Here is a 25,459-nt window from a genome sequence, read left to right as displayed (position 1 = left end):
CTATGGAGTGTAGAAACTCTACCGTATGAAATTACATAAGTGAAGGTCCAGGCATGGCCGAGAGGCCAGCCCCTCTGATCTAAGAACCAGGCGTCCAAAGATGCCTAATACAATAGTAAGAGGTCTTATTTATAATAAACTAGTCACTAGGGTTTACATGAGTAAGTAATTGATGCATAAATCCACTTCCTGGGCCCACTTGGTGTGTATTTGGGCTGAGCTTAAGTGTAGCACGTGCAGAGGCCATTTGTGGAGTTGAACGCCAGTTTCTATGCCAGTTTGGGCGTTCAACTCTGGTTTTGGATCCTTTTCTGGCGCTGGACGCCAGATTTGGGCAGAAGGCTGGCGTTGAACGCCAGTTTACGTCGTCAATTCTTGGCCAAAGTATGGACTATTATATATTACTGGAAAGTCCTGGATGTCTACTTTCCAACGCAATTGAAAACACGCCATTTCGAGTTCTGTAGCTCCAGAAAATCCACTTTGAGTGCAGGGAGGTCAGAATCCAACAGCATCAGCAGTCCTTTTTCAACCTCTGAATCTGATTTCTGCTCAAGTCCCTCAATTTCAGTCAGAAAATACCTGAAATCAAAGAAAAACACACAAACTCATAGTAAAGTCCAGAAATGTGAATTTAACATAAAAACTAATGAAAACATCCCTAAAAGTAACTAGATCCTACTAAAAACATACTAAAAACAATGTCAAAAAGCGTATAAATTATCCGCTCATCACAACACCAAACTTAAATTGTTGCTTGTCCCCAAGCAACTAAAAATCAAATAGGATAAAAAGAAGAGAATATACTATAAATTCCAAACAATCAATGAAACATAGCTGCAATCATATGAGCGGGACTTATAGCTTTTTGCCTCTTGAATAGTTTTGGCATCTCACTTTATCCATTGAGGTTCAGAATGATTGGCATCTATAGGAACTTCAGATTTCGAATAGTGTTATTGACTCTCCTAGTTCAGTATGATGATTCTTGAACACAGCTTCTTTATGAGTCTTGGCCGTGGCCCTAAGCACTTTGTTTTCCAGTATTACCACCGGATACATAAATGCCACAGACACATAATTGGGTGAACCTTTTCAGATTGTGACTCAGCTTTGCTAAAGTCCCCAATTAGAGGTGTCCAGGGTTCTTAAGCACACTCTTATTTTGCTTTGGATCTTGACTTTAACCGCTCAGTCTCAATTTTTCACTTGACACCTACACGCCACAAGCACATGGTTAGGGACATCTTGGTTTAGCCGCTTAGACCAGGATTTTATTCCTTTAGGCCCTCCTATCCACTGATGCTCAAAGCCTTGGGATCCTTTTTATTTGCCCTTGCCTTTTGGTTTTAAGGGTTATTGGCTTTTTCTGCTTGCTTTTTCTTTTTCTTTCTATATTTTTTTTCTATATTTTTTTTTCGCCCCCTTTTTTTCTTTTTTTTTTTTTCTGCAAGCTTTGTTCTTTGCTGCTTTTTCTTGCTTCAAGAATCATTTTTATGATTTTTCAGATTATCAAATAACATGTCGCCTAGTCATCATTCTTTCAAGAGCCAACATATTTAACATTCTTAAACAACAACTTCAAAAGACATATGCACTGTTCAAGCATTCATTCAGGAAAACAAGAAGCATTGTCACCACATCAATATAATTAAACTAAGTTCAAGGATAAATTCGAAACTCATGTATTTCTTGTTCTTTTGAATTAAAACATTTTTCATTTAAGAGAGGTGATGGATTCATATGACATTCATAACTTTAAGACAGAGTTACTAACTACTAATGATCATGTAATAAAGACACAAACATAGATAAGCACATAACATAGAAAACGAGAAAACAGAGAAAGTAAGAACAAGGAATGAGTCCACCTTAGTGATGTCCTTGAGCTCTTCTATGTCTCTTCCTTGCCTTGGCTGCTCCTCCTTCATTGCTTTTAGATCTTCTCTGATTTCATGAAGGATGATGGAGTGCTCTTGATGTTCCACCCTTAGTTGCTTCCAATAATTGTGTGGAAGAAAATGTATCCCCTGAGGTATCTCAGGGATCTCTTGATTTGCAGTCAAATGTTCTACCACTGAGCTATAGACCCTTGATAGAAGCTTTTGTCTTCCCTTTCCTCTTTCTAGAGGTTTCTCTGGCCTTAGGTGCCATCAATGGTTATGGAAAAAAAAAAAACAAAAAAGCTATGCTTTTACCACACCAAACTTAGAATGTTGCTCGCCCTCGAGCAAAAGAAGAAAGAATAGAAGAATAAGAAGAAGATATGGAGGAGATGGTTGGGAGTGTGTATTTGGCCATATGGGTGGGATTGGGTGGGAGAGAGATGTTGAATTTTTGAAGGTAGAGGGTGTATGGATGTGAGTGGTAAATGGAAAGTAGAAGGGATGATCATGAATGGGAAGAGAGATGATGAGGTAGGTGGGGATACTGTGGGGTCCACAGATCCTGAGATGATCCTGTGGGTCCACAGATCCTAAGGTGTCAAGGCATTTACATCCCTGCACCAATTTAGGCATGTAAAATGCCCTTGCACACAACTCTGGGCGTTCAGCGCCAGGTTGGTGCCCATTTTGGGCGTTCAACGCCCCTTTGCTGCCATTTCTGGCGTTGAACGCCAGAACCATGCTTGTTCTGGGCGTTCAGCGCCAGGATGCTCCCATTCTGGGCGTTCAGCGCCAGAACTATGCTCTGTTCTGGCGTTTGAACGCCAGACAGATGCTCCTCCAGGGTGTGATTTTTCTTCTGCTGTTTTTGATTCCGTTTTCAATTTTTATATTTATTTTGTGATTCCACATGATCATGAACCTAAGAAAACATGAAAAACAATACAAATAAGAATTAGATACACATTAGGTTGCCTCCCAACAAGCGCTTCTTTAATGTCAATAGCTTGACAGTGGGCTCTCATGGAGCCTCACAGATGTGCAGAGCTTTGTTGAGACTCTCCAACACCAAACTTAGAGTTTGGATATGGGAGTTCAACACCAAACTTAGAGTTTGGTTGTGGCCTTCCAACACCAAACTTAGAGTTTGACTGTGGGGCTCTGGTTGACTCTGCTGGGAGAGAAGCTTTTCCTGCTTCCTCTCCATGGTTGTAGAGGGGGATCCTTAAGTTTTGAATACAAGGGAGTTCTCATTCCATTGAAGGAATATTTCACCTCTGTCAACATCAATCACAGCTCTTGCTGTGGCCAGGAAAGGTCTTCCTAGGATGATGGATTCATCCTCTTCCTTTCCAGTATCCAGGACTATGAAATCAGCAGGGATGTAAAGGCCCTCAACCTTTACTAATACATCCTCTACTTGTCCATAAGCCTGTTTTCTTGAGCTGTCTGCCATCTCTAGTGAGATTTTAGCAGCTTGCACCCCATAGATTCCCAGTTTCTCTATTACAGAGAGGGGCATGAGGTTTATTCCTGAACCAAGGTCACACAGAGCCTTAAAGATCATGGTGCCTATGGTACAGGGTATTATGAACTTTCCAGGATCCTGTCTCTTCTGAGGCAATGTCAGTTGATCCAGATCACTTAGTTCATTGATGAACAAGGGAGGTTCAACTTCCCAAGCATCAATGCCAAACACTTTGGCATTCAGTTTCATGATTGTACCAAGAAACTTGGCAGTTTGCTCTTCAGTGACATCCTCATTCTCTTCAGAAGAGGAATACTCATCAGAGCTCATGAAGGGCATAAGGAGGTTCAATGGAATCTCTATGGTCTCTAGATGAGTCTCAGATTCCTTTGGTTCCTCAGAGGGAAGCTCCTTATTGATCACTGGACGTCCCAGGAGGTCTTCCTCCTTGGGATTCACGTCCTCTCCTTTCCTTACAGGTTCGGCCATGGTGCTTATGTCAATGGCCTTGCACTCTCCTTTTGGGTTCTCTTCTGTATTGCTTGGGAGAGTACTAGGAGGGATTTCAGTGATCCTTTTACTCAGCTGGCCCACTTGTGCTTCCAGATTTCTAATGGAAGACCTTGTTTCATTCATGAAACTTACAGTGGCCTTAGATAGATCAGAGACTAGATTTGCTAAATTAGAAGCATTTTGTTCAGAGTTCTCTGTCTGTTGCTGAGTTGATGATGGAAAAGGTTTGCTATTGCTAAACCTGTTTCTTCCACCATTGTTAAAGCCTTGTTGAGGCTTCTGATCCTTCCATGAGAAATTTGGATGATTTCTCCATGTTGAGTTATAGGTGTTTCCATAAGGTTCACCTAAGTAATTCACCTCTGCTATTGCAGGGTTCTCAGGATCATAGGCTTCTTCTTCAGAAGATGCCTCTTGAGTACTGTTGGATGCAGCTTGCATTCCATGCAGACTCTGAGAAATCATATTGACTTGCTGAGTCAATATTTTGTTCTGAGCCAATATGGCATTCAGAGTATCAACTTCAAGAACTCCCTTCTTCATAGGCGTCCCATTACTCACAGGATTCCTTTCAGAAGTGTACATGATCTGGTTGTTAGCAACCATGTCAATGAGTTCTTGAGCTTCTGCAGGCGTTTTCTTTAGGTGAATGGATCCACCTGCAGAGGTGTCCAGTGACATCTTTGATAGCTCAGATAAACCATCATAGAATATATCCAGGATGGTCCATTCTGAAAGCATGTCAGAAGGACACTTTTTGGTCAACTGTTTGTATCTTTCCCAAGCTTCATAGAGGGATTCACCTTCTTTCTGTCTGAAGGTTTGAACATCAGCTCTAAGCTTGCTCAGCTTTTGAGGAGGAAAGTACTTGGCTAAGAAAGCCGTGACCAGCTTATCCCAAGAGTTCAGGCTGTCTTTAGGTTGAGAATCCAACCATAATCTAGCTCTGTCTCTTACAGCAAAAGGGAAAAGCATGAGCCTGTAGACTTCAGGATCTATTCCATTAGTCTTAACAGTATCACATATCTGCAAGAATTTAGTTAAAAACTGAAAAGGGTCTTCAGATGGAAGTCCATGAAACTTGCAGTTCTGCTGCATCAGAGAAACTAATTGAGGTTTCAGCTCAAAGTTGTTTGCTCCAATGGCAGGAATGGAGATGCTTCTTCCATGTAAATTGGAATTAGGTGCAGTAAAGTCACCAAGCATCTTCCTTACATTATCATTATTTTCGGCTGCCATCTCCTCTGCCTGTTCGAAAATTCCTGAAAGGTTATCTCTGGATTGTTGTATTTTAGCTTCTCTTAATTTTCTCTTCAGAGTCCTTTCAGGTTCTGGATCTGCTTCCACAAGAATGTTTTTATCCTTGCTCCTGCTCATATGACAAGGAAGAATGGCCAGAAAAATGATAATAATAATAGAGATCCTCTATACCACAGTATAGGGATCCCTTTGTGAGTGGAAGAAAAGGGGGAGACAAAGAATGTAATATAAAGGAAGAAACACAACTGTGAGAATGGAAGAGATGTGAGATGAGATGTTAGGATATGAATGAATAAATAGAATAAGTTGGGGGAGGTATAATTTTCGAAAATTATTTTTGAAAAGGAGTTAGTGATTTTTGAAAATAGTTTTTGAAAATTGTTAGTATTTTTTCGAAAATTTTTTTGAAATAAAAATAAAAATAAAATAATTAGTTAATTAAAAAGAAATTTTTGAAAAAGGGGGAGATATTTTCGAAAAATGAGAGAGAGAGTTAGTTAGGTGGTTTTGAAAAAGTTAAGAAACAAACAAAAAGTTAGTTAGTTAGTTGAAACAAATTTTTGAAAAGATAAGAGGTTAGGAAGTTAGAAAAGATATTTTGAAAAGATATTTTTGAAAAAGATAAGATAAGAAGATATTTTTGGAAAGATATGATTGAAATTAGTTTTGAAAAAGATTTGATTTTTAAAATCTCAATTAATGACTTGATTCATAAGAAATCACAAGATATGATTCTAGAACTTAAAGTTTGAATCTTTCTTAACAAGCAAGTAACAAACTTCAAATTTTTGAATCAAAACATTAATTGATTGTATTATTTTCGAAAATTTGATATAAAAATAAGAAAAAGATTTTTGAAAAATATTTTTTTTAATTTTCGAAAATAACTAAGAATTTTGAAAAAGATTTGATTTTTGAAAAAGATTTTGAAAAAGATAAGATTTTCAAATTGAAAATTTGATTTGACTCATAAGAAACAATTTGATTTTAAAAATTTTTGAAAAAGTCAATCCAAATTTTCGAATTTGATGAGAGAAAAAGGGAAAGATATTTTTTTTGATTTTTGAAATTTTTATGATGCAAGAGAAAAACACTAAAAAGATGCAATGCATGAAATTTTTAAATCAAAACATGTGATGCATGCAAGAATGCTATGAATGTCAAGATGAACACCAAGAACACTTTGAATGTCATGATGAACATCAAGAACATATTTTTGAAAAATTTTTAATGCAAAGAAAATATGCAAGACACCAAACTTAGAATTCTTTAATGCTTAGACACTAAGAATTCAAGAATGCATATGATAAACATGAAAAGACACAAAACAAAAAATCATCAAGATCAAACAAGAAGACTTACCAAGAACAACTTGAAGATCATGAAGAACACTATGAATGCATGATATTTTCGAAAAATGCAAGATGCATATGCAAGTGACACCAAACTTATAATGTGACTCAAGACTCAAACAAGAAACAGAAAATATTTTTGATTTTTATGATTTTCTAATTTTTTTTTGGATTTTTATTTATATTTTTCGAAAATTTAAAAGAAAAAATAAGGATTCCAAAATTTTTAATATGAATTCCAGGAATCTTGCCATGTTAGTCTAAAGCTTCAGTCCAGGAATTAGACATGGCTCACTAGCCAGCCAAGCTTTCAAAGAAAGCTCCAGTCCAAAACACTAGACATGGCCAATGGCCAGCCAAGCTTCAGCAGGTAGATCAGGAACAGTAGCAGGTGGATTAGCTCCAACTAGCTTGCTCTTGATAACAAATTGCAAGCCTCAGTCCAAAAGAATTTAGACATGGCTTTACAGCCAGCCAGGCTGCAACATATAATTACATGGGCTGGAGTGATTAGTTGAATACCAATCCCAAAGTAGTTTGGGTATGGCTTTACAGCCAGTTATGATTCAACATATTTCATGAAACACTAGAATTCATTCTTAAAACTTTTGAAGCCATAGAATAATTTATTTTTGAAAATATTTTTATTTTTTTCGAAAACAGATGAGAAAATTTTAGAAATTTTTTTGAAAAATTTTTTTGAAAATAAAATAAAAAGAAAATTACCTAATCTGAGCAACAAGATGAACCGTCAGTTGTCCAAACTCAAACAATCCCCGGCAACGGCGCCAAAAACTTGGTGCACGAAATTGTGATATCCAGGCTCGAACAAATCCTGGTAATGGCTCCAAAGCTTGGTGCTTTGATCTTAATTCATAATTGTCACAACTTCGATACAACTAACCAGCAAGTGCACTGGGTCGTCCAAGTAATACCTTACGTGAGTAAGGGTCGAATCCCACGGAGATTGTTGGTATGAAGCAAGCTATGGTCACCTTGTAAATCTCAGTCAGGCAGATATAAAGTGATAATGGTGTTTTCGAATATTATATAATAAAATAGGGATAGAGATACTTATGTAATTCATTGGTAGGAATTTCAGATAAGCGAATGGAGATGCTTTTCGTTCCTCTGAACCTCTGCTTTCCTGCTATCTTCATCCAATCAGTCTCACTCCTTTCCATGGCTGGCTTTATGTGATACATCACCACTGTCAATGGCTACTTTCGGTCATCTCACGGGAAAATGATCCAATGCCCTGTCACGGCACGGCTAATCGTCTGGAGGCATCACCCTTGCCAATGGCTTCACCTTATCCTCTCAGTGAATAATATGCTCACGCACCCTGTCACGGCACGGCTATTCATCTGTCGGTTCTCGATCATGCTGGAATAGGATTTACTATCCTTTTGCGTCTGTCACTAACGCCCTGCAATCGCGAGTTAGGAGCTCGTCACAGTCATTCAATCATTGAATCCTACTCGGAATACCACAGACAAGGTTTAGACTTTCCGGATTCTCTTGAATGCCGCCATCATTCTAGCGTACGCCACGAAGATTCCGGTTGGGAGATCTAAGAGATATTCATTCTAGCTTATTTCATGTAGAACGGAAGTGTTTGTCAGGCACGCGTTCATAAGGGAGAAGGATGATAAGCGTCACACATAATCATCACCTTCATCACATTCTTGAGTGCGAATGGATATCTTAGAAGAGGAATAAGAAGAATTGAATAGAAAATAGTAGTACTTTGCATTAATCTTTGAGGAACAGCAGAGCTCCACACCTTAATCTATGGAGTGTAGAAACTCTACCGTATGAAATTACATAAGTGAAGGTCCAGGCATGGCCGAGAGGCCAGCCCCTCTGATCTAAGAACCAGGCGTCCAAAGATGCCTAATACAATAGTAAGAGGTCTTATTTATAATAAACTAGTCACTAGGGTTTACATGAGTAAGTAATTGATGCATAAATCCACTTCCTGGGCCCACTTGGTGTGTATTTGGGCTGAGCTTAAGTGTAGCACGTGCAGAGGCCATTTGTGGAGTTGAACGCCAGTTTCTATGCCAGTTTGGGCGTTCAACTCTGGTTTTGGATCCTTTTCTGGCGCTGGACGCCAGATTTGGGCAGAAGGCTGGCGTTGAACGCCAGTTTACGTCGTCAATTCTTGGCCAAAGTATGGACTATTATATATTGCTGGAAAGCCCTGGATGTCTACTTTCCAACGCAATTGGAAGCGCGCCATTTCGAGTTCTGTAGCTCCAGAAAATCCACTTTGAGTGCAGGGAGGTCAGAATCCAACAGCATCAGCAGTCCTTTTTCAACCTCTGAATCTGATTTCTGCTCAAGTCCCTCAATTTCAGTCAGAAAATACCTGAAATAACAGAAAAACACACAAACTCATAGTAAAGTCCAGAAATGTGAATTTAACATAAAAACTAATGAAAACATCCCTAAAAGTAACTAGATACTACTAAAAACATACTAAAAACAATGTTAAAAAGCGTATAAATTATCCGCTCATCAGTTACGCGGACCAGCCCAGCGGATTTAGACCCGTTTGCCACCCCTACCCACGGTTCCTGCCAGCGGTGACAGCACCATTTACCGAAAAAGAAGAGTTCGGCCATGGGGGATAGTGATGGTGCGCTGGGTTTAGGTTAGGGTTAGGTTTCTGATTCTCAGAGAGATGAGAGAAAGGAGTGGGGGTGGCATGGGTTTTTCTTCTGAGAGAAACAGTGCGTTGGAGCTTAATTACCCAAACCGAAAATCTTGAAAAAAATCGGTCGGTTCCAACAGTTCACCGATTAACTACTGGTTTGGCTAATTTTTAAACCGGTTTTTTGTAAAGCAGTTTTATGTCTCAACCGAATCAACTAAGTGACCGGTTTTTGGTTAACCCAATTGAATCGGTTGATTCGGTTCGATTTTCAGAACATTGGTATTTTTTTATTGACATTTATATTTTAAAGTTAACATAAAATAAGCTTTATAAGGATTCATTTGGGAAGTTTCAAAAGTAACTTGTTTGAGATTTTGACTTATGAAAAGTAGTAGTATTAATGTCTAGTGTAATTTTCAAAATCAAATTGCAACTTTCTAAGAAGCTATTTAGGAGCTTATAGAGAAGTTAAAAAAATAACTTCTTTCATAATACTATTATTTTTTATCACATTTTTATAACATAAGTATTTTTAAAACTAAAAATTTAAACATAAAATAACTTATTTATAAGTTACTTTTAATATAGTCATTTATTATTTAAACTATTTTTTCAAAAGAAGCTTAATTAAGGTATTTACCCAAACTAGACTTAAGTGGTAAATCAAATTAGATTAACTCAATTTACTAAATGACCTAATTCAATTTACATTATATCAAATTTTATTTATTTATAAATCGAAGCTATTCATTTTGATTTGTCTGATCTTTATTTCTACTAATTCGAATCAGTATGATTCGATTTAGTACCAAAAAAAACTAAATCAAATTTACATAAATTTATGCGTGAGAATATGCAAGTACAGTTTTTTAATTTGAGATTTTCATATAATATTAAATCCTACTTAATTTATTAATGTTATTTACCCGACAAATGTAAAAACGAGAAGCCATAGCGCGTGAAGTGTGAACATAGCATAATCCGTTCATTTTTCTGGCACCATATTTATTTCCATGAAGAATTGACATTATATATGTTTGACTATAATAAATTTTGATATTGTAAATATGTAACGTTCGTTAGTGGGTAGAATTACGTTAAAATTTAGATGATCTAAAATAAAAATAAAATAAAAAATTAATGATCACTAAATTTATAAATTTTATAAAATATATATTTTACTATTTTAATTTAAATATGATTAATTCATTATTCTATTACTTTATCAACTTATTCGCTTTGAAAAATATTGATCTTACGTTGAAACTTGAAAGCTGCATGCCAGTATAGAAATGACAAAGCATTATTTAATTTGTTGTCATCTATATGATATTTTTCTTAGCTACATGAGGTGTATCCGTTTATGCTTAATAGAATAAGATTCTTTGAAAATAGATGTGTGATAATAAAGGTTTGACTTATAAAATCACATATAAATATATATTATTGAATTTTAACAATTTATATTACAGAGCAAGATAATAATATTTGTTAATCAAAATTTAAGTGAAGAAACAAAAAGGCAAAGAATTAATTTTTGCACATGATTCAAGTATGATTTCTATTTCTCGTCACTGAAAATATTTAAAAAAAAAAAAAAATAAATGACCAACATTGTTTTAAACAATTTTGTCTTGTATTTGAATCCGCTAACCAAGAACTATTAAATTTAAATGCGTTACGGTCATGCAAATATGTCTTACTATTATTAATAATATTAAATCAAGAGGAAACAGAGCATTTAGTGGAGTAAGCATCTAGGGATAAAAGCATCTGAATTTCTAGTTCAGATTTCTGTACCATTTCTTTCGAAGTAGTAACAGAAAAAGAAACAGAGAAAAAGAAAGATCTGAAAATCAAGAGAAAGAAATGAGACTTAGAATAGCTTCTTGGAGTTTCATCCTATTTACCCTAGTCTTTTTGGTAAGATCTACCTATGTTATTCAATTAAAGTTACTCAATTTTATCGTAAGGGTAGTGTTATAGATCTTGCATCGAATACTTTGGTCCCTTCATTATTTGGTTTCAGAATTAGTCATCCTCTGTTTCAGCGAAACTTAGTTTGAAATGAATCTGGCTTTGTTTTCATGATACTGTTGAAGTTGAACTAAAAGCACTTTTTCTTTTTCTTTTTTTTCTTTTGGAGAGAAATTTGACTTTGTTTTTCAACTGTAATTCTGATGCTGCAGGTTGTGAAAGATGGTAGCGCAAGAAAGATAGGTATAACAACTGAGAGGGATAATCAAGTGAAGCTAGTAACCTATGATTTGCATCAATCTGCAGCAGAGGATCTTGCGCTTAATAATATTATGCAAGTTGAAGGCACCGATTTGAAAATGAAAACAGAAGCAGCAGAAGAAGAAGATGATGATGATCATGATGATCACCATAAACACAAAGAAAAAGATGATGAAGACTCCGATGATGAAGATGAAGATGATGATGACGAGGATGATCATAAGAAGAAAGGAAAGCATTATTCTAAAAACGAGCACGATAAAGATGAACACAAAAAGTTCATCATGGACCCTGAACTAAATGTGTTCTTCACACCAAAGGATCTCTACGTTGGGAAAACGATGCCGATATATTTTGCAAAAAGAAATTCGTCAACATCTCCAAAGTTTCTCCCAAGAGAAGAAGCAGAACAGATTCCATTCTCATCAAAAAAGCTTTCCTCTCTTCTCAAATTCTTCTCCCTGCCAAAACACTCACCACAGGCCCAGGCCATGAAATACACACTCAAAAACTGTGAGATTGAACCCATGGAGGGAGAGACCAAGTTCTGTGCTACTTCCTTGGAATCCCTTCTTGATTTTGCACGCTACCTCTTCGGATCCAACAAGCAGTTCAAGGTTTTAACCACCACACACCTCACGAACACAACGGTTCTTCTGCAGAACTACACAATCAGAGAAGTGAAGGAGATTTCAGTTGCAAACGTTTTAGGGTGCCACCCAATGCCTTACCCTTATGCAGTTTTCTATTGTCATAGCCAAAAGAGTGATGTTAATTTGTATGAGATGTTGGTAGAAGGTGACAATGGCGGCAAGGTTCATGCTGCAGCTATTTGCCACATGGACACATCGATGTGGGACTCCGATCACGTGTCCTTTCGCGTACTCCATGTCGCTCCGGGAACCTCTCCGGTGTGCCACTTTTTCCCTCCTGATAATCTTGTTTGGGTGCCTTCCCCTGCTGCAAATCCATGATAATCTATCACTGCTACTTGCGTAAACAGTGTTTCTTGTATATGAAACTATCTACAAAATGTTAGTTCTTAACCTGGTGTTCTATGAAATAAACGACTGTCTTAGTGAAAATACTATTAATGTGTCTGTCAATAAAGATGTTATTTTGGTGTGCTTAGAACCTTGGAGTAATCTTTGTTCTATGTGTAAGGACTAGATGTAAATTCTTCAATGTGTTAGTTACTAGGGCTTGACACAGTTTAGTCTTAATGGACTGTTGGACATTGCAAACTTCTTTAATTTTCAGTTTTTGATGGTCAAGCTCTAGCTATTTGTTAGGGCAAGTTCCCTAATTAAATTGTTTGAAAATGAAATTTATTAGAATACAACTTTTAAATATTTAAGATGTTTTTATAACTTTTTTATTTTTATAGAAATCGCTATAAGATGTAGCAATTTCTGGGCAAATGGAGCGTTGCAGAAATCTTGGCATCCTGTAGCAATTTCTTTATAGAGGGATTCTCTATAAATACTAGTACGAGGCATTTGTGAAGAAGCCTAGTGTTATTTTCACAAATGGAGTGTGAGGAGAGTTTTTTAGCATTTGTGCATTGCTTCGGAAAAATTCAAAAAAGCAAAAGGTACCATATTAAGTTTACTGATAGAGAACCAGTGAGTGTTTTTATCCGGTCATCAAATATGTTGTGAGAGCAAAAAATCAGTATATTGCAAAAGTTAGGGGTGTGTGGAACAAAGTGGGTGAAGTTGTTTTACAATATCTCTATTACTGTTGTGTCAACTGGTGTGAAGTATGAAACATTTGTGATAGGGTTCGATGAAGATATGCATGTTTTGTTTCATTGTCAGCGAAGTTTTTCGGAAGTGAGAATACACGAGTTGTATGTCAAGTTGGAAGATGGTATCGACAGTTCTGGGGCATTAGCGTCGAATCCTCAGTCGACTACGTTAGGGGTTGTTCTACCTCGATGCCTGTGGTTGCACCTGCTTGTCTGTTGGTTGATCCTCCATCTGTTGCAGTGGGATAGTTAGGCCACCCCGTCTTATTTTGGATATTGCTGGTGAGGGTGAACCGGATCGAGTTAAAAATGCAATACAATAGGATGATTCGGATGAAGAGCCTATTGACATTGTTTGGGACAGTGATGAGGATACTTGGACCAACTCACCTATACATCAGGGGCTATCAAGTTCCGGCACACAACAACATCGTTCACATTTTTCAACCTTGAACTTTGGGGTTCAAGGATTGAATGAGGGATGTAACACCCTATTACCCTAAGCCTTACCTCTAGCTGTAAAGTAAAGAATAACAAAGCGTGACAACATAAAGAAATAAAGCTCAAAGACGTAGAAAATAGAGATACAAAAGCACGAAGTGTTACACACGATAAACAAATGCGTAAAGGTAAGAAAAGGATCATAGATACAAGATAATCAAAGTATATACATATATAGGATACAAAAGAGGACTAGTCACAGCCTACGGAACTTAGGCCGGCTAGCTCAAACAGAATACAAAAGAATTTTATTCTGTCTCTCAAAGTAAGCCTCTAAGGCAACCAGTGCAATATACAAAAGTGAGAGATACTACATCAAAATAATCAAAATACAAAAGATAAAGAGCGATTCTCCGCTTTGTCACCATCCCCAAACTCACCGATGTGGGTTGCGACCTACATCTGAAATACAACAACAACATATGGTATGAGAACCGGAGGTTCTTAGTTTGGTAACAGTTCCCAATAGATAAGATATAAGGTTTTGGAATGCCAAAGGCAATCCTAGAACTTCACACCGATATAAAGATTCAAAACCTAGAAATATTTAATAAAAATCCATAAAGGGTTATCTACTCCTGAGGATTTTCTGACTAACAGAAACACTGATGTCTTACAGCCTTCGCCAACCTATCCTCCATGTGATCCCATCGCTATCGCCTACCGAACCTCCTCAATCCCATCAAAAAACACAGATAAATGCAAGCAAGTAAAGCACAGATAATATACATTTACAGCAAGTAATTCAGAAAGCAAGTATCCAGGTATGTCGCCTTTCGGTCACAAATAATTGTTACCCGAAGGATATAGTGTCAAGAACACTCTTGTGACTCAAAAGGATGTGAGCGGGATACTCTGCCTCAGCCCTCACATTGTTCTCAACATAAGCAGGATTAATAACCGTTCTTATGCCGGCGCTGTAATCTCGACAAGCGGGATCCATCACCAACCTTGTCCGAGGAGCATAACGACTTATCAATAATCTTGTGGATCTCTAACGTGGGATAAATGTCGGCTTAGAAAATTCTAAAGGATTTTTCAAACTCAAGTGTCACAAGTATAGCCTAAACCGACAAGTGATCCGCAATCAAAGTTTAGAAGAATGTCACAACAATCAAATCAATTATCAGGAGTGGAATCCTGGGTCGTTTTCCCTAGGACTTGCCATTGAATGCACATCATTGGTTAGGAAATTTAGGGGTTTTGAATTGCTTGCAGAAAAAGTAAAGTGACAAGAAACTAAGAGCAATGAACAAGTAACAATTAAATTAGAACAACTCGAATTACCAATCAAGTAATTGACTAACTAACAAGCATCTAATAAAATGATAGCAATAAAAATGGCATATAACTAATCAGGGTAAAATTAAGCTAAAAGAGCTAGGAAATCAAAGCTAACAAAAAGGAATGACAATCAATCAATATAAAAAGCCTTAGCTAGGAGTGAGAATTAGAATTCCTATCCTTATTATCATCGTCAATTGTGATGGTAAGTGTACATTGCTATCACTTAGTCATCCTCTAACATTGAAGGAAAGTCAAGTGAGCACAATTACCTGTAGTCCACAAGTCCTAATCAAATCCTAATGAAAGATTAGATTTAGTGAAATTTAAGCCAACTAGCAATCTTCAATTACCAATCAACATTAGATTTTGATAATTCAAGAGTCTCAAATTACTCAACTCAAAGCCAAGAATAGAAATCTACACCATAATCATAAGTTGCATTTTCACAAACACTTGGTGAGCACTAATAAAAGACATCATAAAATTGAGGAATCAACCCAAATTAAAACTACCCACTGTCAATTATCAACAATAATAAATCAAATAACACATATGAAACATAAAAACCTCAATGCATTAACTAGAAATCAAATCCAACAAGATCCAAAATCATAAACCAAGGTAACTTGATTTACAAGACTACTAAGCAAAAGTAAAGTAGAGAAACTACAATTAGAGTAATAAAAACTTAATGTAAACAAGATCTAATCCATGGATTCAAGCAAAAGTTGATCAAAGAACAATAAAACCTAGAGAAAAAGAAGAGTTTCTCTCTCTAGAAGTAAAAACTATCTAATTTTCTACATTATGGAATGTTGTGTCTTTGCCTCCTTCACCCCCAGCCTCTATTCTTCGAATTGGGCTTGAAATTGGGCCAAAAGAGCTTCAGAAATTGCCCCCCATGTGTTCTATTAATGAGGCACATGTTTGTGTTCCCGCGTATGTGGCAAGTGGTCCGCATACGCGGACGATGCGAAACTCAGCTAACGTGTACGCGGCAAAGGAGACGCGTACATGGGTGTGCTAAAATTTCAAGCTCCACTTCTTCATGATTTCCCTACTTGTTCATACCCTGGGTCGAGCTATCCGACCTGGGGTGATCGAGGACAAAGCAACCGACCTCTTCAAGTAAGCACAACCGACCTCTTCTTTAAAAGAGTTCGGCCAAATCACTACAAGAAGCCCAAAGACGGCCCAAACTAAGGGACATAGCCCAATCTAAAGGCCAAAAGCCCAGAAAGATAGAGGCGGTACCCCTGGAGATAAGATGACCTCACTTAAAGATAAGATAAGATAACTAACTTATCTTATCTAGAAAGGTCAGCCCACACTAATACAAATACATTGGAGCACCCAGGTATAACTCATACTCTGATTCTACTAAAAACCTGCTTAAAGCCCATGCTAACTTAAGTATCGGAGTCTCTTGCAGGTACCACCACTCTCCGGTGACGAAGGATCAGCAGCATGACGAACGGATTTCTGCCGGTAAAGAATTTTATAAAAATAATCACGTTGTAAGTATAGTTTCTAAACCAACAGAGAATTCTTTTGTACAAAAGTTTTGTTTGTCACTTAAGCAAACCTAATAAAATTGATAACCGAAGTATTTAAACCTCGGGTCGTCTTCTCAAGGAATTGCAGGGAGGTGTATTTATTATTGGTTATGGAAAAAGGTATATTTTTGGGTTTCTGAAATAAGGAACAAGTAATTTAAATGGCAAGAAAAATAAATTAATAATTTGAAAAACCATTGCAAGGTATGAGAACTGGAAATCCCATCCCAGTTATCCTTATCAGGTGTGATGAGAATTATTTATTGCTCCCACTTAGTTAACCCTTACTAAATAAAGAAAAGTCAACTGGACTAATTAATTTGATTCCTCAAGTCCTAGTCAACTCCTGTGGAAAGACTAGCTTTAGAGGGATCCAAATCAATCAGCAAATCTTAATTTTCAATCAACAGCTGAGTTTGATAACTCAAGTGTCACCAATTACTCAACCAAAGCAAAGGGGGAAAAATCTAAATTATTTATATCATAAATAGAAAAAAGCAATCATAAATCTGAAATACCTCAAATTGCATTAAATAGAATATTCAAATCTAACATGAAGAGTTCATAAGCCAATTTGGCAACATAAGTAATTAACAAGTAAAAGCATTAGAATAAATAAAAGTAGAAGAGAAATATAAATTAAAGAAACATAGAACCTAGAATGAAGAAATAACCATAAAGTAAAAGAAATGATAATCCTAAAACCTAAGAGAGAGGAGAGAGCCTCTCTCTCTAGAAAACTACATCTAAAACCTAAAATTGTGAATTATGAATGTTGTATCAATTGTCTCAATGAATGGATCGATTTTCCCACTTTATAGCCTCTAATCTATGTTTTCTGGGCCGAAAATTGAGTCAAAAACAGTCCAAAAATTGCCCTCATCAATTTCTGGTACGTACAGGTCGCTGCAGAGCCACGCGTTAGCGTCGTCCACTCGTTCACACGGATTGAGTTTTTGCCAGGTCACGCGTCCGCGTGATCCACGCGTGCGCGTCACATGGCTTTGGGGCAGTTGTGGCAAATTATATATCGTTGCGAAGCTCCGGATGTTAACTTTCCAATGCAACTGAAACAGCATCATTTGGAACTCTGTAGCTCAAGTTATGATCGTTTGAGTGCGAAGAGGTCAGGTTGGACAGCTTAGCAATTTCTTCAACTTCTTGTATTCCTTCCACTTTTGCATGCTTCGTTTCCATCCTCTAAGCCATTCCTACCCTATAAACCCTGAAATCACTTAACACACATATCAAGGTATCAAATGGTATAAAGGGAGAATTAATATTTGGTAATTTAAAGGCCAAAGAAGCATGTTTTCAATCATAGCACAAAATCAGGAAGGAAAAATGTAAACTCATGCAAATCATATGAATAAGTGAGTAAAGAATTGATATAAACCACTCAATTGAGCATAAGATAAACCATAAAATAGTGGTTTATCAATCTTCCCACACTTAAACATTAGCATGTCCTCATGCTAAGCTCAAGAGAAGCTATAAGAGAGTGAAGGGGAATGGTAAAACTTATGAAATGCAACCTATCTATATGAATGTAACTAAATGCAAAAATACTTCTACCTACTTGATTAAAAGTAAACAAATCTTTTAAGAACAAACATGAACTGGATTTCACTAATTCAAATCACAAAATAAAGTACAAGTAAACTTGCAGAAGAAAATAGCTTATGAAAGCCGGGAACAAAGAATCGAGCATCGAACCCTCACCGAAAGTGTATACACTCTAATCACTCAAGTGTTTAAGGTTCGACTCTCTCAATTCTCTACTAACCTTGCTTTCTAAGGCTTGTTTTTCTTCTATCAATCAACAAAAATTTAATGTATAAATACACATATCAAAAGGTCTTTTAAGGGTTGTAATGGGGTTAGGGTCAAGGTAGGATTGTATTTGGCCAAGTGGACTAAAATCTGAATCCTTAATTAACTTAAACTTTTCTCACCTAACTTAAGACAATCCATGTAATCATAATACAATGTCTAACTATCCATTAACCATGTTTTCCACATATTCATGCATTCTAATTTCAAGTACAGTACATATGCATTGCACCACTTACTTTGGGGCATTTTGTCCCCTTTTACTTATTTGCTCTTTTTCTTTTCTTTTTCTCCTTTATTTTTCTTTTCCTTTTTTTATCTATATTATTTTTTTTGTCTTTTGTTTTTCTCAATGCATATGATTAAATTATTGAATGCATGAACATGTCCTAAATATTTCTTTCACATTTTCAAAAAATTCTAACATACTCAATTCTCAAACCAAAGGTTTCCAAACCCAATTTTCCCACACTTAAATCATAAGCACTCTCACTAGTCTAAGCTAACCAAGGATTCAAATTAAGGGCATTATTGTTTTCTACTTAGAGTTAATGATGTGCTAAAGTAAAGAATAAAAAGGGTAAAATAGGCTCGAATTGGTTTGCAAAGGATAATGAAAGGTTAAGGTCATATGGCTATGTAAGCTTAGTGAAACAAGGCCTCAATCATATAAGTGCATGCATACATCAAACAATGGAAATATAGAATTAAGCAAGACAAAGATCACAATTTTAGAGAGAACAACACACACCAAAAATAAAATATTGGTTGATAAGATGCAACCAATCAATTAGGCTCAAAATCTCACTGGTTTTGTGTGTTCGAGCTCTAAACCATGTTCCAAAATAAGATTCCTTCAAACAAGTTTATCAAAAATTTTAAATCAAATTAGTGAAATTTTATAAAAAGTTTCTTGAAGAAGAAAATATTACTTTAACCAAGTGGTGGTAAAATATGCATAAAATCAAACAAATATGCAATCAATCATGCAAATGCAACAACTAACTAAAAAGAAAATTAGACATTGGTGTTGAAAAGAAAATAACTAACCCATGGAGATCGGTATCAACCTCCCCACACATAAAGATTACACCGTCCTCAGTGCATGCTGAGATGTGCAAGTGGACGGGCTGCTACAACTGATGCTTTCTCTAGAGATTGTGCAGATGGACTTGTCTGTTGCCCCATATAGAAGTTTCTCTTTCCCTTTCTCGGTGGCTAGCCTGAAGGAAGAGGAAAAAGAAGAAAAAGTAACCCAGAAAACAAAGATAGAAAACAAATAAAATATGGGTGTTAATGCCAAATAATAAGGGTCTCAATTACATAGTAGCTACAACATGCAAGTGAAAAAATAGTAGAAGCAAACAACATATCAATAGTACAAAATTGCAACAAAGGGGAAGAGAGAGTAGGTAATGAAAGACAGTATAAACTCATGTCAATGCAAAAGTGATACAAGTATCATAAAAGATGAGCATTGACTTAAATAATATTACCCAACAGTGGAAAACAAGTCACTAAGCACCAAAATAATACCAGAAAAGATGTAACAGTTGAATAAGAAAATTTAACACCAATGGAAAAATAATCAATTTAGAAAAGAATAAAAAAGGCACAAAATTAAAATGCAATGAATGAAAGTATGCAAATAAATTAAGTAAAATAGAATGGAAGTGAAGAAGGATGAGAAGTTAAAGAGATGAAGAAAAAGAAAGTAAGAAAGGAAGAAGAAAGAATAAGAAAAGATAGAAGAAAGAAGAAAGAATGATAATAGAAAGATAAGTAGGATTGGAGAAGAAAAGATAGGAATTCTGGCGCTGATCTGGATAAACTGTGCGGCGCATGCGACGCAGACGCGTGGGTCACGCGTTCGCGTGGAATGAACTGTGCCATTGGCGCGAGTGCAGCCTCGCGCACGTGCAACTCTCTGTTTCGTTCGCATAATGCCAAAAATTTTGGGTGACGCGTGCACGTGGGTGACGCCCACGCGTGAATGGCTTCTATTTGAAAAATGACGCGGACGCATGGGGCACGCGTTCGCGGGATAGGGCTTGTGCTTCCAGCACCACTCCATCATAACTTTCTGCCATACACCCCTTTACGTCGATTTTGCAGGGTCACGCGTGCGCATGGGCGACGCACACGCGTGGGTGGCTGATTTTCGCAAACGACGCGGACGCGTCAGGGATGCGTTCGCATGGGCGTGTTTGTGCCTAAGGCACACCTCCAGCCACGCTCTCGCGTGACTTTCTACTTCCTTTCTTCTCGTGTCCAAGGTGGTGCCATTGCCGGGGAATTGCAAACGTGTACCTTAATATTGGTTATTGTAAATATTTTATTTTGCTTGTTTATTTGTTTTTATTTTTGTTTTTAATTTTCATTAGCTACTATGAGTTCTCACCCCCGTCGCTTCAAGTTTGGTTCCAATGTTGTTGTAAGGAATGGAAACTATAATGAAAATAGGCATCAAGGTTGGAAGAATCAAAGATGGGAGGAGCCACAAGGATTTGATCAACCCTGTTGGCAACAACCCCCTCCAATGCGCTATAACTAACAACCATTCTGTGATGCATACCAAGACAATAGTTATGATGGACCCTTTCGTGACAAACCACCTCCACCTAATTACTATGGTCAAGAGCCATTCCGAGGTGCATACCAAGATGATAGATATGGTGGACCCCCTTGTAGTTACTAACAAGTCCCATCATATGCTTATGAACCACCTCCACAACATACCTTTGAACCACCAAACTCACAAGCCCCTTTACACCATTCACCTCCATATGACCATAACCCTTACCCACCCCAATTCCAATCCAATTACCCCCAAGAACCACCACTTTCATATACACCATGTCCATATCCATTAACCCAAGAATCACAGGCTCGCCTCAAGGAAACAGTAGATCAATTTAATGCAACCCTTCATCAACTGGAGAAAGCAATAAATCGATTACCTTCCTAACGTTCGGGCACTCAAGGAACTCCCATGGCTACATGTGGAGAATCTAATGAAGAACGTAGCATGAAGGAGACACTAGAAACTCCGGTGGACAGTAAGGAGCATGACTTGGTACTAGAACAAGTGGAGGAAGCCGGAATTATCAAAGAAGAAGAAGTGGTTGAACACTTAGGAGATGCGGAACGTCCATGGGAAAGCCCAGTCATAGAGTCCCCTTCTAAGGAGTTTGAATTTGATGTTGAGGATGGTGTACAACCTCCAAGGTATATCATGGTTGAAGACTTTGAAGGGGATGATCAAGAGATGGATTCAATCATTGATGAATTCTTATCTACATTTGAATACTCTTCCATTGGACTTGACATGGAGATTAAAGAAGAAGAAGCACAACCTCCCATACCTCTGGTGAACAATGAAGAAGAGATCGAATTGGAAGAATGCTACCAAGAGGAAGAGGTTGATATTAAAGAAGCTTGCAAAGAGGTGGAAGTTGTCAAAGAAGAACTCAAGGGAATGGAGCTGGAAATCACCTTGCCAAAGCTGTTGGAAACCTCTCCCCCAAGGCCATCACCATCCATTCCTTCATTCAAGTGGGTAAATCTTTCATCTCTAAGCTTAATTAGCCCACTTGAATATGCTTTGCTTGAGACGGATGGGCAACTTAGAGCTCTTTGTGGCTATAAGAGTAAGAGGGAGATGGTTAGTGGTTGGCAACACAATCCTAGGTTCATTGTGGTAGGAAGCTCACGGCTGAATTATCATGGTTAGAAGAATACTAAATTGCATGGGTCTAGGAAGCTGTTTGGATGCCTCAGTGAGAATTCGGATTGCTTACCACCCAGTTGGAACAAAGATAGTCAACAAGAAGACGGGTGCAAAAGCAAGATTTGGGACCCCGGAATTCATTCTAGCAATCAACCCTCTTGGGGCTTTGTCACTTGCTTTAACTTACTTGAAGTCTTTATGCAACTAGTATGGGAACCCGGAGGCTATTGGAATTGCAAACATTGGTGGAGATTCCTGGATGAGTTCAAGCACAAGCCACCATAACAAGGAGCTCACCAAACGTCCAACTTAAGGACTTAAACCAAAAGTGCTAGGTGGGAGACAACCTACCATGGTATATTCTTTACTTTTTGTTCTTAGTTTAATTTTATTATATTTTCATTTGTGATCATTCATAATTTCTGCATAATCATCTACATTCTACATTTTGCATTCTGCATGCTGCATTAAAAAAAAATTGCAAGCGACGTGTAAGCGTCGCTGACGTGTCCGCGTCATATGTGCATTGGACACGAGAAGAAAGGAAGCAGAGAGTCACGTGAGAGCGTGGCTAGAGGCGTGCCTTAGGCACAAACATGCCCACGTGAATGCGTCCCTGACGCGTCCGCGTCGTTTGCGAAAATCAGCCTCCCACGCGTTCGCGTCGCCCATGCGCACGCGTGACCCTGCAAAATCGACGTAAAAGGGTGTATGGCTGATAAACCACTATTTTATGGTTTATATTGTGTCTAATTGTGTGGTTTTATCATGATCTTTACCCACTTATTCATTAAATAAGCATGCATTTGTAATTCCTTCCTAAAGATGCTTTATGATTGAAAACTTGCTTCCCAGAGACTTTTAATTATGTATTTTAATTCTCCTTTATTCCATTCGATGCCTGATCTGTGTGTTAAGTGTTTCAGGCTTTATAGGGCATGAATGAGTTAGAGATTGGAAAGGAAGCTTGCAAAAATGGAAGGAACACAAGAAGTTGAGGAGATGACCAGCGAGAAGTGACGCGGCCGCATGGCTCACGCGACCGCGCGAAAGAGAGGAAATCGTAGTGACGCGGTCGCATGGCTCACGAAACCACGCGGATTGGAATAGCACAAGTGATGTGGAGGCGTGGACGACGTGCCCGCGTGGCAAAGCAAAACGCCGAATGACGCGTCTGCATGAATGACGCGATCGCGTGACGTGCGCGATCTGCATAATCTGCAGAATTCGCTGAGGGCGATTTTGGGCCCTACTTTGACCCAATTCTCCGCCCGGAAAAGCAGACTAGAGCCAGAGAACATGCAGAAACCAACAACAACATTCATTCTACACAGTTTTTAGTTTTTAGATCTAGTTTTACCCCTCCTCTAGGTTTTCTCTCTCTACACATTCATAGTTCTTAGGATTTTAATTTCTATTGTTCTTTGCATTGGGATATTGAGAAGAGTTATTACCTCATCAAGACTTCGTCATTCTAGTTCGTATTCTTTACTTGGCTTTACTCTTCCATGTCCTTTAATTTACTCAATTTTACTATTGGATTATTTTAGAATTTATTAATACAAGAATTATGTTTATTTTTAATTCATTCCTTTGAGTTTTATTTATCATGTCTTCCTTTAATTCCCTTTCTTATGTTATGAGTTCTACATTCACAATGAGCGAGTAGCTCCTTAACTTGATGGGGAGTTGATTGAAAGGAACCCTTTAATTGGGGTGCTTAAAAGAAAAATTGTAATTGGGTTTATTGTTGGAATGCTCTCTGATCACTGACACTAATCCTTTTCAATTGAGCGGATTGGGACTTGTGAATAGAAACAACATTCCAACTTGTTTGACCTTCCCTTACCTAGTAAAGGATAACTAAACAGAACAACCTTTAATTATCAATTAATCTTGAGAGTACTGCAACAAGAATAGGGCTTCCAACTAATCTACTCCCAGTCAAGGCTTCTATTTAAATTATTTAATTTCTCTAATTTAATTTCCTGTTTATTTAACTCAAACCATTTTGAAAACATCTGATTAATAAAATAGCACACCTTTCTGCAACTCGTTGGGAGACGACCTGTGATTCATACTCCCAGTATTTTAATTTTAATTTTTGTGACAACCCTTCTAAATTGATAAGCAGATTTCTGGTTGATTAAGAACTATACTTGCAACACATATCTCATAACAATTCTTAATTCGCCAATTTCTGCCATGTCAATTTTTGGCGCCGTTGTCGGGGAATTGCAATAAAGTGCTAAAGTTATTAATTAGAATTTATTTATTTGCATTTTATTTTATCTTGCTACTATGAGCTTCTTGTTTCTTTCGCTAGATGACGCGTTCACTTCCTGATCCAAGCTTGCCAGTATTCGATCCTGAGATTGAAAGAACTGTTTCACGAATAAGGCAAGCTCGGTGTCGGTTAGTCCTCTCTGAGGGCGGATCTGAAACGTCATTTGAGGAAGAAACCAGCCCTCGTTCTACTGATTCGGTTGATTTACGTGTAGGTGACATGGCAGAACCTAGGAGAGTTACTATCCAGGAGCCTAGAGCCCCTGATTTTACAATGCAACCATTTCAAGCGCATCACCCAGCGGTGGCTACAGACTTTGAAATAAAGACCGCACTGCTCAATTTGATGCCCAAGTTTCATGGCTTACCTACTCAAGAGCCTATCAAGCACCTGAGAGATTTTTAAGAAGCCTGTTCTACTGTCAGGCGTGATGGTGCAGATGAAACTTCAATTTTGTTGAAAGCTTTCCCGTTTTCTCTTGAGGGAAAGGCAAGAGAGTGTTACTACACTCAACCCGCAGCAACTGTATCCAACTGGGATACACTTAGAAGAGAATTCTTGGAAAAATTCTTTCCAGCTGAAGTTACTGATAAACTAAGGAAAGATATTTCCATGATTATTCAGGACGAATCTGAGACTCTCTATGAATGCTGGGAGCGCTTCAATAATCTTCTGGAAGCATGCCCCCACCATATGATCGACAAGATAGTGTTGCTCGGTTACGTCACACAGGGCATGAGGCCCCAAGATAAGACCACATTGGAAAGTGCTAGCAATGGGTCTATGAAAAAGTACAAGACCACTGATGAGGCATGGCAATTGATCAGCAACTTAGCTGAATCTACTCGGAATCACAGGCAGAAACAAGGCCGTTCAAAAGCCGTTGCAGAAGTATCCTCTAGCAGAGAGACTGCTGCTCTAACTCAGAGTATCTGTGAAATGACCAACTTGCTGAAGCAGATACAATTGAATCAACAACAAGTTCTGCAAGCTCAACCTTCTCCACCACAGCAAAGCCAATAGTTAGTCCCACAGAGAGTTTGCAGAATCTGTGCTGATTATAGCCATTATACTGATGAATGTCCGTAGCTCCAGCAGGAAGACAACACCGTGGCAGCCACTCATAACTTCTATGA

The 25,459-nt window shown here is 37.7% G+C and overlaps 1 protein-coding gene and 2 non-coding genes across 3 annotated transcripts; 2 read left to right on the top strand and 1 right to left on the bottom strand.

Annotated features, from left to right (window-relative positions):
* Positions 1 to 4,602: 4,602 nt before the first annotated feature.
* On the top strand, positions 4,603 to 4,710 carry LOC148552843 (small nucleolar RNA R71). The gene has a single exon (XR_015893187.1). It is a non-coding gene; the product is annotated as a small nucleolar RNA R71 (small nucleolar RNA).
* A 6,018-nt stretch (positions 4,711 to 10,728) lies between these two features.
* Positions 10,729 to 12,510, top strand: LOC107609281 (BURP domain-containing protein BNM2A). Its single transcript, XM_016311166.3, has 2 exons — positions 10,729 to 11,064; positions 11,331 to 12,510. Exons 1-2 carry the CDS (start codon positions 11,011 to 11,013, stop codon positions 12,351 to 12,353), a joined length of 1,077 nt encoding a protein of 358 aa, XP_016166652.1. The 5' UTR covers positions 10,729 to 11,010; the 3' UTR covers positions 12,354 to 12,510.
* Positions 12,511 to 24,914: 12,404 nt separating this feature from the next.
* On the bottom strand, positions 24,915 to 25,021 carry LOC148552842 (small nucleolar RNA R71). The gene has a single exon (XR_015893643.1). It is a non-coding gene; the product is annotated as a small nucleolar RNA R71 (small nucleolar RNA).
* Between the last annotated feature and the right edge of the window lie 438 nt (positions 25,022 to 25,459).

This window comes from Arachis ipaensis, chromosome B7, assembly GCF_059453495.1.
Source record: "Arachis ipaensis isolate K30076 ecotype BB chromosome B7, ASM5945349v1, whole genome shotgun sequence".
NCBI lineage: Eukaryota > Viridiplantae > Streptophyta > Magnoliopsida > Fabales > Fabaceae > Arachis > Arachis ipaensis.
Note: the sequence above shows the minus strand (reverse complement) of the source record. Positions and strands in the feature narration are given on the sequence as shown.

What these genes read in the sequence shown, in the direction of transcription:
- LOC107609281 (XM_016311166.3), top strand. Translation starts at nt 11,011, where the DNA reads ATGAGACTTAGAATAGCTTCTTGGAGTTTCATCCTATTTACCCTAGTC. An exon ending in TATTTACCCTAGTCTTTTTG is followed by an intron (nt 11,065 to 11,330) that starts GTAAGATCTACC and finishes CTGATGCTGCAG; the next exon opens with GTTGTGAAAGATGGTAGCGC.